At 37.9% G+C, this 14499-nt stretch overlaps 2 protein-coding genes across 2 annotated transcripts; both read right to left on the reverse strand.

The window, feature by feature from the left end:
- Nucleotides 1-3538: 3538 nt before the first annotated feature.
- Nucleotides 3539-9577, reverse strand: LOC116736282 (inward rectifier potassium channel 2-like). Its single transcript, XM_032588665.1, has 2 exons — nt 8993-9577; nt 3539-7153 (listed from the first exon to the last, which is right to left on the reverse strand). The coding sequence occupies exon 2, from the start codon at nt 6917-6919 to the stop codon at nt 5603-5605; it is 1317 nt and encodes a 438-aa protein (XP_032444556.1). The 5' UTR covers nt 6920-7153; nt 8993-9577; the 3' UTR covers nt 3539-5602.
- Nucleotides 9578-9593: 16 nt separating this feature from the next.
- Nucleotides 9594-13926, reverse strand: LOC116736283 (inward rectifier potassium channel 16-like). The gene is made up of 2 exons (XM_032588666.1): nt 13652-13926; nt 9594-11514 (listed from the first exon to the last, which is right to left on the reverse strand). The coding sequence occupies exon 2, from the start codon at nt 11486-11488 to the stop codon at nt 10349-10351; it is 1140 nt and encodes a 379-aa protein (XP_032444557.1). The 5' UTR covers nt 11489-11514; nt 13652-13926; the 3' UTR covers nt 9594-10348.
- Between the last annotated feature and the right edge of the window lie 573 nt (nt 13927-14499).

The raw sequence follows: 14499 nt of genomic DNA on the forward strand, positions 1-14499 counted from the left end.
CATCTCTCCTGAGCTGTCTTCATGGGTGCTGCTCAAGTATCCTGTGTTCTATAAATTCTCAATTTTGTATACATTTGTTAACAACATATACTGCAAACAGTATATGTTGTTTGACTCAGTGCTAACATTATGACAGAGACTTGACACAAATGCACCCAGACAATTACAGAGAGGATGAGGATTAGAGGCATGGCCCTTTCACCTCACCAAGTATAATTACTTATATCTGCTCTGAGAGTGAACCTATGTGGATGCAGGCTGCCCAACATGGTGCCTTTGAAAGCTCTTCCTAATGTATTGTGCCTAATTTGCAGATAGGCGACAAAGGATGGCACCACACAAAGATAAGTTCTGTCAGTGCAAGGAGGCCAAGGCTCTACAGTGATCACCAAGTAGCCTAGGTATCACTTCCTGGCTCTGGCTGTGTTTGTCCATATGCAGGAGCTGGAGCCAAAAGCATAAAGGTCAGCGGCATGAATAGACGTGCAGTTACTAGCGTAGAAATAGCAGTGTGATTACGGGTTTGCAAGTGTACCATGCCCAAATGACAATGTGTGCAAAGAGTCTCGGCTTAATGGAGATTTATTTGTATGTAAAAGAGAGAGCAAACTGTGAACAGTAAAGTAAATCAATAAACTAACAGCAAGCAAACACATAGGGCTGCGAGTCAGCTGATACGCTGAGGGCCGGTTGTGACGCTGCGGCACCTCACACACACACAAGCACACACGGAGCGAATAAATACGCATATTGTCTTTCAGCAGGACAGCCGAATGGAAAAACTCTGATTCCCATCCAACATATTGTACCTGTTGGACTTCTCTCCATCTCCGCTGAGGGTCATGAGACACCCAGCTGTCAGTAACGTGGCTAAAAAAGAGTGGCAGCTGGGGCGCTTGTTTACGCTTGTGAACGTACAAGGTTATCATGATTTAAATTTTTAATCTAATAAAAATAACATGATGGGAGGGGCATGGGTGTTCTCTGTTAACAGTAAGGAAACCCCTTTGCACATCCGTCAACAAAATATCCCCTCTTATGACTCAGCCATTTGCTCTTGAGGGAAAATGTTTGCCAGCAGTTTGAATCTGTTTTAAAGCTATGCATGGATGTGTGCTTGACCTAAATCATAGGGATATTGGAAGACATCCCAGGCTATAAATCAAGCAGCTCTATGCACAAAGCTCAAGTTGTGGTTTGAAGTACTCCAGGATGTAAGATAACAAGAAACTCTGAATTCAGCATGCATTTGATTCATTTGTGGGGCGATAATAAACTTATTTGCTAAGTATCACCAAAGAACTTATGCAATAGTCATGTCATCGTGATAATATAATTTTCTGTGGCAAGAAGAAAGCAACTGTTGAAAGAAATCTATATAAAGTGGATATGCTTCTTAAAACTTATACTGTAGTTGTGGGATGTCAAAATCCTTCTCACAAAGCACCTGCTGGAGAACTACGGAAGAGAATTAGGGCCACCGTAAAATAAAAAAAAGAATTCTGAGATTAAAGTCAGAATTCTGACTTTAATCTTAGAATTCTGACTTTCTGACTTTAATCTCAGAATTCTGACTTTAATCTCAGAATTCTGGCTTTAATCTCAGAATTCTTTTTTTTTTTTTTTCGGTGGCCCTAATCCTCTTCCGTAGGAGAACAGAGCTAAACATATTAAAAACATTGCAATAAAACTGCATCCTGACAACTCATGGCCCTGCTGGTCACCTGAACAAGATGAGACAAATCTCTGTATGCCATTATTTCAGAGCTTTTCATTTTCCTTTGCCCCTACAGTAACACAGAAACAGATTATTTTTAATCAGTCTATGAAAATGTGAAGGACAGCATTCATGTCAACGATGCTGTGTGGTGATCTCACCAGTTCATTGACGAGCCTTAATTCTGGCACACAGAGAATAGCTATTTATAGGGTGACAAGCTGCAGATGCTCTGCATGTGGGGTTGGGATAACAATTGTGATATATCTTTTTACATATCTAGAGCAGAAATGCTTCCTCCTGTGAAATAAATATGCCAACAATTTTAACACTCTTTAAAATTATGTGCATAAAACAATTTCTGAATGACATTCGTTGAGACAAACCAGTGCTCTCTCTGCTATAACAGGTAGGAGCAGAAAGCATACACTTCCACAGGTTGTAATTCATGTCCTACAAATCTATGCTGTGGCCGGTAATACAAAGTGTGAATATGTGACTTTTTTCTTTGTTTTCGTCATTCATTTTAACATTCAGTTATGCCGTGTGTCACTTTTCAGAGCCTGTGACTTGTTCGTGTTTATGTTTGCCTCATTAATCTGAAGGTCAAGCGGATCAGTCTGTGGTTAATGAGCCAGTTCAGGGTAAGACGTCATCAGCCTCATCGACATGAGCTCGCCGGCCAACACATGGCAGTCGATTCTTTCAGAGCACCCTGAACAGACTGGCAAGTCACAGCGTCATTCATTCAAATGCTGCACATTACATTTCAAGGAGGTATTGCTAAAAAAAAAGAAAACTTATGGAGAAAATTTTAGATTAATGCCTTCATTGCCAGAAAATTAAGAACTATACAAGTTTTCTTTATATTTTTCTTTTCTTTATATTTTCCATTCTCGTCTCAGTCTAAAAAGTCTCAAATGGAGGAAAAAAATCAGAAAACTCTTGCTTTTTTTTTTTTTAAACCAAACTCCTGCTTTGTGGCGTTTTCATTGGCTAATGTGGAAAAAACCCACAGGCGTCGAGCACTTCCTGTGTAGAAACAAATCCAATAGGCATGCTGCCTCACTGCGGATGTGTCTGATCAATCAGTTGCTGCATTGTGTCAGTCTGTGAAGGCAGAGTGCAGCACTGAATGGAAAGTGAGTAAATTCTCAGACAGTTGTGTCATTTTTCAAACACGGCTTCATCTCTAATACAACGGTATTGACCGAATGCATGGATTAACACATTTTTATGCGTAGTAATGCTTATTTAAGAGAGCTAGAGGTTGACTGTGTCTCCCCACTGGAACGTTGGCTTGTTATGCAACGTGATACACTTCTACTGCAGACACATCACTATCTAAAATCTATAATTTCTGATAATCTCTGGAAATTTTTGAAATTTGGTACTAAATAAATTAGGGTGAATTTGAACAACTGACCCTACACACCTTTCTTCAGGACATTTGCAGAATACATAGATTTTCCACAGTTTATTGAAAGAGGCTAAGAGGAGTGAATGAGGAGTTCTTTCCATCCCTGTCACTGAAAATGACTTCCAGTAGAGTAAGCTGATGTAGCACAGCAGGCTTTCGCAGAACCGGACTGAGTCAGTTTTGCTGAGTTATAGAAAATGATGGTTTTGAGCCCTGACAGACAGACTGTGGAATTTGGACCTCAGCTCCACATTCAAAAAACAGCCGTCAACAATTTCAGTCAAAGAGAAAAAAAATAATCTGGAAAACAAAACAGAAAACCTGGAGAAACAGTTATTAATCAAAGCTTCACACACAGTACCACCATTCAGCCAAGTTTTATTAATGCATCAACGTCATAATGAATTTGTTTTAGTGTTTTATTGAAAAAACAAGGACATAAATAGTTTTATCTGCATTATCACTATACAGTGCAATATAATTTACAAAAGATTTTTTTTTTTTTAAAAAAGCTGTACAGTCTGGGTTCTGCAGGAAAGTGGGAAGACAGTAGAAAAATAAAAACCTAAAACAGAAACACTACAGTGGTCTGGCATCCACAAGATTAATTCTTACAATGATGACTAAAACTAAACCTTCTGTAAGACTAAAATGAGTAAATTTGATCCGTGCAGGGTGTTCTTTTTTTTAAACTATGACTGCAATATCAGTTAACATTGATGATTGTTAACCATCCAAAGCAAACATCTTTTCAGCCATGACTTCACCAGGACTGAGACGACTTACACTGCATTGCAAAAGCATTAATACCGCTTAAACGTTTCCACAGCTTGAAACCACAGAACTGAGTGTGTTTCATCTGGACTTTATATTGAAAACCAACACAAAGAAGTTAATAACTGTGAAATAGGAGGGAATCAGCTTTCACAGCTCAAATGAGTATCTGCAGCTCTTTTTGGTGGGTTTGCTGAGTCTTCATCTAAGCGTCACATGTGGATGAAGGTGCTCTAGTCAGACAACACTAAAATGTAGTTTTTCGGTTACATTTTTGTCTTTTGAATCAAAGCATATATTTCTGCTAAAACAAAACTTTAATTTTAATTCATATTTATGCACCACTTGTGTTGGTCTTTAAATTACAAATCCAGTTAATACTTTGAATTTTGGGACAAAACCGTAACAGGACAAAATATGAAAAAGGTATTCATAAGGTATGAATACATTTGGAAAGCAGTGTAACTAGAATGTATCTGGATTCTGCATATCTCACGTCAAAAATTATGTTTATATAGAGTAAACTGTGGTAATAATCTGTTCAATCAATCCTTCATCAATCAACCATTGCTAGTTGAGGAAAGACATTAGGTTTTATATTTAACGATTTAACGTATAGCACGTACGTACATACCTAACTTTGAATAGTAAAGCCATTTCTGTTTTTCTTTGGAGGAAGAAGTTTCTGTTGCGGAAAAAGAAGTGCATTGAAGCTTTAAAGAACACACTCCACATAATCATGCTTGTCTACAGCTAGATAAAACACTAATGTGCAATCTGCAATTTGAAAACAATAACACTAATACAGTTTGGCTCTGAGATTTCTGTCTATACAATATGTAACTTAGCAGCACTTAGCTTTAACATTCATCGCCTTGGCTCGTGATCGGGCCTCATGTCTCTTCCTGACACCTGACAGTATTGCACATTAAAACACAAAAACCTGCAAGAAGTGGCAGCAATCTGCAAAAATAAAATAAAATAAATTTTAAAAAAAATCACATCTTCATGTGTCTGTGCTCTGTGAGATCTAATGCAGTGTGTGCTCAATCAGAGTGAAATCAGCTGAGTTCCTGTAGACCAGAACTTTTGTTAAGGCACACGTTGCAAAAGATTCTCCACATGGACAAGATGATAGGCTGAGGAGAGTAGTGTACTCAGAATTTGTGCAAATCATACTTTTTTTCTATTTGACCATTAAACCAGCACATTTAAGAAGACTGAAAGTTTTTGCTAAGAGACCAGCTCATTAACAATCATAGACCCATTTTTTGTGTTGGTAATTTTAACCTTTAAAACAAGTTTGAGTACTATTTTCAAAACTTTTATTTTAATCCTGTGTGACACTTAGAAAACCACAAAAAATATTAAGTTCAGGATGTTTCTTTGCACATGTGCAAACAAGGAATATGTAATTAATCAAATGGAAAATAGCTTTTTAATAAAATATTCAAATTTATATCCTGTTAAGAGAACATACTGCACTGTGTGTGTGTTACATGTAACCCATTTTATAACACAACCCATGCAAACAGTGACTCCATAAATTATATAAGAAGTTTATATTTGGTTTTAAGTGCACACTGTGCTTCTGCACAGAGACTTTTAAACCCTGGTTTCTAACAAACTGCCATGCAATTATTAAAAACACCAACCAGAATAGAGTTCAAGTCCATTTAGAGTTCAAGCAGTTATATCTCTGATTCTGCTGTGAAAGGTCTTGCTTCTAAAGGCAAACAGTCCAGGTTGCATTCTGAGTTTGAAACCAAATCTGCGCTTGTATCCTCAAGACCACTAACCTCAGCGTCCCTCATCAACCTGCTATTGTCCTCCTCTAACTCCTCCTCCATCTCAACTTTCTCCAGAGCCACTTCGTTCTCGTAGCAAAACGAGTTCCTCAGGCTGGAAGAATTCGATTTCTTCTCAGCCAGCTCCCTAGCACTACAAGTGGGAGTGCTGGGCACCTCGTAGGTGTTGTCAAATCTTGAGTAGTCTACTTTGTAGTAGTTCTTTTCTTCAAAGAGCACTGGCTCAAAGCGGTGGCCCCAGAGGATCTCGCCGGCCACGTAGGAGCTCCGACACTGAGTTGTCATGGCAGTGGCCTCCACCATACCCTCGAGAATCACAACAATCTCAAACTCTGAGGTCTCCAGCTCCTGCTTGTTCATCTCGTAGAATGGGCTGTCCTCATCAATCTCATGCACGATGGTGATCGGAGATACAAGGAAGATTCTGTCGATCCCACTGTCAAAGCCGACGTCAATGTCTACCTGATCCAGAGGAATGAACTCTCCCTCCACTGTGGTGCGGGACTTGAGGAGCTGCGCCCTGACGTGAGCCTCTACCAAGTGACTTTTCCTCAGGTTTCCAACCCTCCACATCAGGCATAGCTTACCGTCCCTCATTGCTACCGCAGCATAGTGGCTGAACACAAGAGTCTCATTCCTCTTCTTGGGCTTTGCCATCTTGGCCATGACGGCACCAATGATAAAAGCATCAATAATGCAGCCCACAATGCTTTGAAACACCACCATGAAAACAGCAATGGGACATTCCTCCGTCACATAGCGGTAACCATACCCAATTGTGGTTTGGGTCTCGACTGAAAACAAAAAGGCTGCAGTGAAGCTGTCCACATTGGAAACACATAATTGAGTCTCATTCTCCAAGTCCCCATAAACCAGTGCCACGACCCAGAAGACAAGTCCAAAAAACAACCATGACAAGAGGAAAGACAGACAGAATATGACAAACATCCAGCGCCAGCGGATGTCCACGCAGGTGGTGAAGATATCTGCCAGGTAGCGCTGGCCTTTTTCGCTCATATTGATAAACTGCACATTGCAGTGGCCGTCCTTGCTGACAAAGCGGCTCTGACGCTGCTGCTCCATGTGTCCTTTGTTTACGTTGCCATTCCCGTAGCCATTTGGAACGGCGATGGATGCTAACTTCATGCCATCTTCCTCTGAGGACACGATGCTGTAACGGTGGCTACGCAGGCTCCCCATCACTTCCAATTGTGGGGGCTGGGCCAGTTCTGCTTTGGAAAACAGTCTCAGTTTTTGGTAGAAGCGTTGGAGAAACAGTTTTGAGTTCTCTGGGGGTCAATCTAGGGCAGGAAATGTGGCCAGCAGGACTTGGGCCTGTGGAGAGGATGTTCTTCTCTGGCAGTGCTGTGCACCGTCGGTGAGGGTAGTTCACTCCTCTCTGACACTTGCTTTGAGTCTCATCAGTGACAGGGGCTATGAAATATAAAGACAAAAACAAAATCATATTATAACATGCTGTCTGAAAACTGGATTGCATGCTTCAAATTAACAGTATTGTTACAGTAGTTGCAAAGAAGTTAAAAAGTATAAACAATACACGTGGACTTAAATGTATCCTTATCGTGCAGCTTTTTGCAAAAAAGTTTGTTCAGTGTACTTAAATGCTATAAAGAAGTTACAGATTATACACTGCAGTGTATACCACAATGAAATTAAATACTAAAATATCTATTTTATTGTACTAGCTATTTTAATTGCCCATTTAAAAAAGCATTATTACTTAACCAGTAACCTTGTACTTTGTGAAACAGAGCATCAAGGACAGCAAAAACAGAAAAGGTATTGACACAGTGGATGAGAGACCCATTAAAATACAACACCACAGGCTACAAATTGCAATGGACATGCAACCTGCTCTGCTAGTTCCAAAGCTACTCCAGCTCCACTTTTCACTTTTTGTTTATTTGCTATTTTTTTAAACTCAAAAAAATTGGCAGATATACAGTACAGACCAAAAGTTTGGACACACCTTTCTAATTCAATGGGTTTTCTTTATTTTCATGACTATTTATAAGGCAAGAAATCCCACTTATTAACCTGACAGGGCACACCTATGAAGTGAAAACCATTTCAGGTGACTACCTCTTGAAGCTCATCAAGAAAATGCAGAGTGTGTGCAAAGCAGTAATCACAGCAAAAGGCTGCTACTTTGAAGAAACTAGAATATAAGGGGTATTTTCAGTTGTTTTACACTTTTTTGTTTAGTGCATATTTCCACATGTGTTATTCATAGTTTTGATACCTTCAGTGTGAATCTACAATGTCAATAGTCATGAAAATAAAGGAAACTCATTGAATTAAAAGGTGTGTCCAAACTTTTGGTCTGTACTGTATGTCTCTCTTTTTCAATGTTCTGTGCATACAATACGAAGAATCAGTTTTCCTATTATTAGCATATATTTTTCTCAGTTAATGATTTCACATCAGGATTGACTGGAAATACGTGGAAATATAGGACTTAGCTTTTTTTAAGGGCTATGTTTCCTATAAACATTAAATGAAAATAAAACGCAAAAGTCATTATTGTGTCAACCTACATACAGTAACAAATTGATATGGGAATGCACACCATATTCTATTAATGTGTACAAGCATAACATTTCCGGTTTTTCTGTGTTCGGAAAACAAATCTCTGACTTTAAAAACTTAGTCCCCTCAGTCATCAGCTCTTTGCCGGAAGAACTGTTTGCTTCTTGTCCGCTCTGCATCATGTCACTTATTGCTGTCATTTGTTACATGGTGACAAATGAAGACCCGCGGAGTCATCACAGTCTGTGATTGTTTGTTTTGCATTTGCTATCGGATGGAGCCAACTACTGAGGCAGATGGAAAGTGGTTATATAAAGCGGCTCTGTTTTGTTTCGTAGATCAATAACTATGTCAATTATTTAGCTAAAGATATCGTTAAATTAAAGATTTTCAGCTTTTCTTTCCTATGTGAAATGATGCGTGCGATTTCCGATTTAAAAATATATATATGACATCTTATTGATTTATATTTTGCCATTTTTAATAAACATGGTCATAAAAGTAGCTACAAGCAATTTCAAGAGATTTCACAGTGAACTCATGCCATTGATCTTTGAAAAGTATAGAAATAAATTATTTGCACAATCATAAAATTATGTGTTTTCAGTCATTGCTGTCATTCAAACGGAACTTTTCTATTGGTGATATAAGTCACCAAATCTCATTCATATGTGCAATTAATAAATGAAATAGAACATTTCCAAAATCAGACGCATCACCTACCTGTTGGATCTTGGAGCGCAAACTGGATCTTCTTTCGCTGTTATAACTCCGAGCTGCGACAGATTTGCTCTCCTCCGCCTTCTTAATATTTTGTCCGGTTTGTTATCGTCTCCTGGTTTCCCGTGAGCAGCTTTGAACCCAGCCATAACCCTCTCCAGCGACACTGAAGCAGATAGTTGTGGTTCCGAAGACAAGACTTTGTAAAACACGTGTCTCCAAAAACCCCGCCCCCTGAGCAGACACAGCCAATGGGAACCAGGAGCGTCTTTTCGACGGTCTAGCAGTTTCATTTAGTTTTGTTTGACATTTAGGGAAAAGTGGTTAATTCAGACATACTAAGAAAGAACTTCTAAATCGATATTTTACATCTGTTTTCTAAAACACACCAACATAAACAGAGTTAAAAAATTGTAATTTACTAGCCAAAGTAATCATATACAATATATGAACACATGTAGGCGCTGTTCAGCCGTAAAAAAGTTGCTCCGTCAAGTGCCTAATAAAGAACCGCCTGTCAGCAATTTACCCTGAATGTGACGGCAGACAAATAAAAAATCTAATACGAATACACATGAAAACGGAGCCTTTGTGCTCTTAATTTCATACATGGTCCATGGGCAAGAGCAGGTTTCGTACGGTATATAAAGATTTACATCATTATTTTTTATTTCATTCTTATTAATATTATTATCAATTTAGGATGATTATGTTAGTTGGTTAGGGGTATTTAAATATGCCACATACTTAACTACTGTATCCTAAAATAAGAATATGTTAAAATACAGTGTCATTTTGTTGTGTCAAAATGTTTATTTTATTTTTATTTATTGATTTTTCTAATGAAATCATAGAAACAAATTAACTGGAAATGTCACAAGATTTACACTCATTAATATCTTATGACCCTGTTGATTTCAGTGTTTCTTTGAAGTTTTAAAAAAACGACCAGTTACAGTGGAATGGTTTATATCAGAACATATGCATGTGATAGAAGTCACTGTAAATTATGACAGATTAAAAGGATATATTTTTGTACTGTGTAAATATGATACAAATTCCTTAACTTCCCCACTCACAACGGGACAATTCTATGTCTGCTCTTTTGGGACATTCACATAGAAAACATAATTATTTTATGTTGTGTAATGTAAAGAAATGCAATTTTAAGTGACAAATAGAAGCTCTATTAAATTTCCATTTGTTAGCCAAACACACAACTTATTGCCTACAAGCCATAAATCAATATATTATAAGATTTGGATGAAAATGTATATACATAGACATTCAAATGGTTTCACATTTCATATTTAGTACGCACAGTAAAATAGTTCGTCATATGTACATGCATTTGTTTGATTACAAAGATGTTTGCATCACTACCTCTTCGGGGCTGTTAGTGGTGGCCCAGTAGATGTGGCTGTTTACTGTAAATGATGGTAAGAGTGAATTGCGCTCATTAGGGTGTCCACTCCCTCTTTCATAAGCCTCTGCACAGAGCCTGGGCACTGGCACCCAGGTGGTTTCATTGAACATAGCATAGTCCACCTTGTAGTGTCTCTTCTCCACTTTCAGTATATCGTGGAAACGCTGACCCCAGCGGATGTCTGCAGAAGTGTAGGACGTGCGTGTCTGATGGAGCAGCCCTGTGGAGTCCCCGGTGTAGGTGAAGGAGATGAGCAGTTCAAATTTCTTCCTCTTCAAGTCATCTGGACCTATTCTGTAAAGGGGACTTCCTGGTTTTAGCTTGTGAACAATTGTTGTGGGGGTGACGAGAACGACATGTGGGTTCTCGAGCTCCAAATCCTGGTACAGCATCACAACAGAACCTCGCTTCTTCACATGCCGGACAAGATGGGCCTTGACGACTCCCTCCAGAATGTGGTTACCCCTGAAGTCTCCAAGACGCCATGACAGACACAGCACCCTATTCTGCAGGTTGACCACTGCGGAGCTGCTGAAACGCACTGCCTGAGACCTCCTTCGGGCTGATGCCATTTTAACCACAATGATGCCAATAATAATAGTGTCGAGAAAGCAGCTAAATAGATTATGGATGGTAACCACAATAATAGCCCCAATGCAATTCTCAGTCATTCCCCTACTTCCATAACCAATAGTTGCCTGGGTCTCCATTGAGAACAGGAATGCTCCAGTAAAGCCACGCACGTTGTCCATGCAAGGATTGTTATCTGAACTCTGAGTGTCGCCATGTATATAGGCAATGAGCCAATAGCAGAGACCGAAGAAGATCCAGGAGAGAATATAAGAAAGGGAAAAGAGAAGGAACATCATCCTCCAGCGAATCTCTATGAGGGTGGTGAAAATGTCCAGTAAATATGGGCTCCAGTCTCCAGGGGGCTTCTGGAATGCCACCTGGAACCGGCCATCTTTCTGCATGTAGCGGAGCCGCCTTCTGTCCTTTCCATTTTTCTTGCTCAGCGTATGAACTGAGGTGTTATTGATGTCAATGATATGCTCTTCGCTTTCAGTGCTCATGTTGGTAGTGAGTGCCTTTCAGTCTCCTATGGAAATAAAAAGATAAGATGGAAGTAAATATTAGGATTGTATTATTTTAGATTGTGGCGTTACTACAATGTCCTCATATAATTTCCCTCTGTAAAGCATGACTGTTTTTTCTACTATTATTTATATAATCAAATAGAATGTATTTATAACATCCTACACTCTAAAAAGATTTGTTTCATTTTCAGTTTTACATAAAAAATGTCATTATACACTGGTCTACTACTAAAATAGAGCCACAGGGTGTTATCTTTATGCCCTTTAAACTGAACAGAACAATAACTTTATGCTGCTATTTCCAGAGGTGTTTTATGGGTAGTTTTCCATATCAGCCATTAGTTCCTTCCCTTTGTTTTGTCCTCAATAAGATCTCAAAAAAATGTCCTTTCCTTTTCACTGTGTTCCACATAGAAACATGTTTTATTCCTTAACCTTTCCTCTAACAGTTTCTGATTGTGGATTTCTGTGATGGCAAATGAATGCACCTTGATGACGAAAACAAATTATTAAGCACATTAGACCACACTTTAGCGATCATTGTCAAGTGTGAACACTTCTAAAAGTGATGAAACAACACAGTGCTAAACATAGAATCAACCATCCTAAATGATAATGACAGCTGTCAAGCATGGTGGTGGAGGTTTAGTAATTTAGGTTTTCTGCAAACATTGAGTTGGCTCTAAACTAATCTCTACATCAAAGCTTTCAATAGTCAGACTCAATCTGCTAAAAAGCTTAACTTGGACAAAACTCAAAGGCCTACAAACAGTTTTGAACTTAAATAAACCCTAATTTTTAATGTGTTGAGATTACCTCTTTTATATTTTATTTCAGTTTGTAGTCTTCCAAATGTAACCAAGAACAAAAAGGGGGGATTTGACATTTCCTTAAAAGTGTAGGAAAAAGCTCAAAGAAAGTATTTATTTGTTTTGTTTTTTTTTACTACAAACCTAGGCAATTACACAGAATTGACCTCAGTTTGGTATACTTATTAATCAGTTTGTGTTCCTTTAAAGGTAAATTATTGATCAGTCACCACTTCTAATAGCTTTCACCTCCGAATGTTACCTGAAATGTCAAACGTTAACTGCATGTCCCCCTTTCCAGAAACACACAGAACAAAAGCTGGCACATTTCTATCATTTTATTTTACTGACAGCTCACTGATAACATGTTCGCTATCTGGCTTATCTCAAAGCTTCTCACTGATCAAAAATAAAGAATGTTCTTCATGTCAGTCAACCTGAGAGTTTATTGCCTTGCTCAATCTGATGAGAACATGTGGCTAATGTTAATCACAGTTTATGATGACTGGTCTATCATGCATTCTAATTTTAACACTGCATATGGTTTAATTGTCCCACCAAAGAAATAAGGATTGCAAATTTTGTCTCTTATATTGTGTACAGTAGTTCTATGCGTTGTAAAAACAGTGTTCCTGTCAGTCAGACATTATCATAGGTCAAAAAAGGTTGCCTACTGTTGGTGAGTAACCAAAGTATGTACTTGTGGGGGACAATCTTGTGGGGTTAAAAAAAACCCACAAGATTGTCTATGAAAAATATACAAATTCCTGCTGCAATTAGAAATATTGTAAAATATTGTAAAATATGCAGTCAATAGATTTTTTCTTCTTCGCCAGAGTGGATAAAGACATTCAGGTCAAAGAAAAAAAATTAAGCAGGGACAAATTGACCATGGAGGAATTAATTCTTCTGAGTTTCTGCTTAAGCTTGTGACTATTTTCAAATACAGATTTAATTTCTATTATTTAACACTTATTGTGTATTGTCTAAGTTACCATTTTTGGCAGGGGTTGAGAGTAAGATCACAACACCAAGTGACACTGAAATACAGTAAGCTGAGGTTTAAATCATGACCCCACAAAAAACACTTTAATTCTAAATAATGCATTTAATATAGCCAAAAAGTCATTTCATTTATGACTTCAATTCTGTTTTCTCCTTTAATAACTAAAACATATATCACCAAAACTGGATGATACATATTTGTTATAATTGTTGACTTAAGTTGTAAAAAATATTGGATTACATATTACCATACTTTTTTAAGTGGTTATTTTTCAATAAATCGGTCTGACCAGACAAAGAAGAAGGACTTGAAAAATCAACTTACCTGCCTTGTAGAAATCAGACTGGATCTGGTGTCACCAAGGCTAAAAGCTCCTCTGAGCATTAAAGAATGTGTGCTTCATGCGGGCATAACCTTCAAATGGTAGTAAAGCTTGACTGACTTGGTTCTGAGGCAAAGTCCCATTTTTTTTTCTGATATTACTGCAATCATTTCCGCCTCAAAGCTCATTGGAAACTCTAACGATTTATGACCTATGGAATATTTTAGAGATTCCTCAAGAAAAAAAATAAAAAATAAAATAAAAATATATAAATAAAATAACATAAAAATATAATGTCTTACTACACCAAATGGTGAAGTGGGATGTTTTACAATCTGTCTAGTTTTCCAAAATATAACAAAAACAAGCAATTTTATTGATATTTTCAGCATGATATTTAAGCAAATTCCTGAAAACTTCCACAATCCATTACTCAGGAAGTTAATCTTTCTTCAGTCTGGTAGAAATACCTTCATGGGAACAAGGATTTTCTTTGTCCCAATGGTCTACAATGCAGTTCCGATAAGACAAGATCACACCAAAACCAATGTGAAGGGAGTCAACTTTGAACTCCTCTTTAGAGCAGTTATAGGGTGTATCTAAGGTTGCTGTAAAAATAGGTCAGCAACACCAAAACAACCTTGTTGTGTGCTTAAGATTAGAGTATGACACAGTTATCCATATTTGGAAGTTAAGTTATCTGATTAACTACTAGTTTTGTAAGATGACGAGTGAAAACAGATAAGAGACAATCCATTCAGAGATAACTGAGAGGAACACCTTATCTATTCTGTGATACCAGTCATTTAGAGACAATGGTTTTATTATGAATGGATAAAAATAGATACAC

The sequence above is a fragment of the Xiphophorus hellerii genome, chromosome 16 (genome assembly GCF_003331165.1).
Source record: "Xiphophorus hellerii strain 12219 chromosome 16, Xiphophorus_hellerii-4.1, whole genome shotgun sequence".
Classification (NCBI taxonomy): domain Eukaryota; kingdom Metazoa; phylum Chordata; class Actinopteri; order Cyprinodontiformes; family Poeciliidae; genus Xiphophorus; species Xiphophorus hellerii.

Bases quoted from the DNA above. Each gene is read 5' to 3' on its own strand.
- LOC116736283 (XM_032588666.1), bottom strand. From the start codon at position 11,488: ATGAGCACTGAAAGCGAAGAGCATATCATTGACATCAATAACACCTCA.
- LOC116736282 (XM_032588665.1), bottom strand. From the start codon at position 6,919: ATGGGGAGCCTGCGTAGCCACCGTTACAGCATCGTGTCCTCAGAGGAA.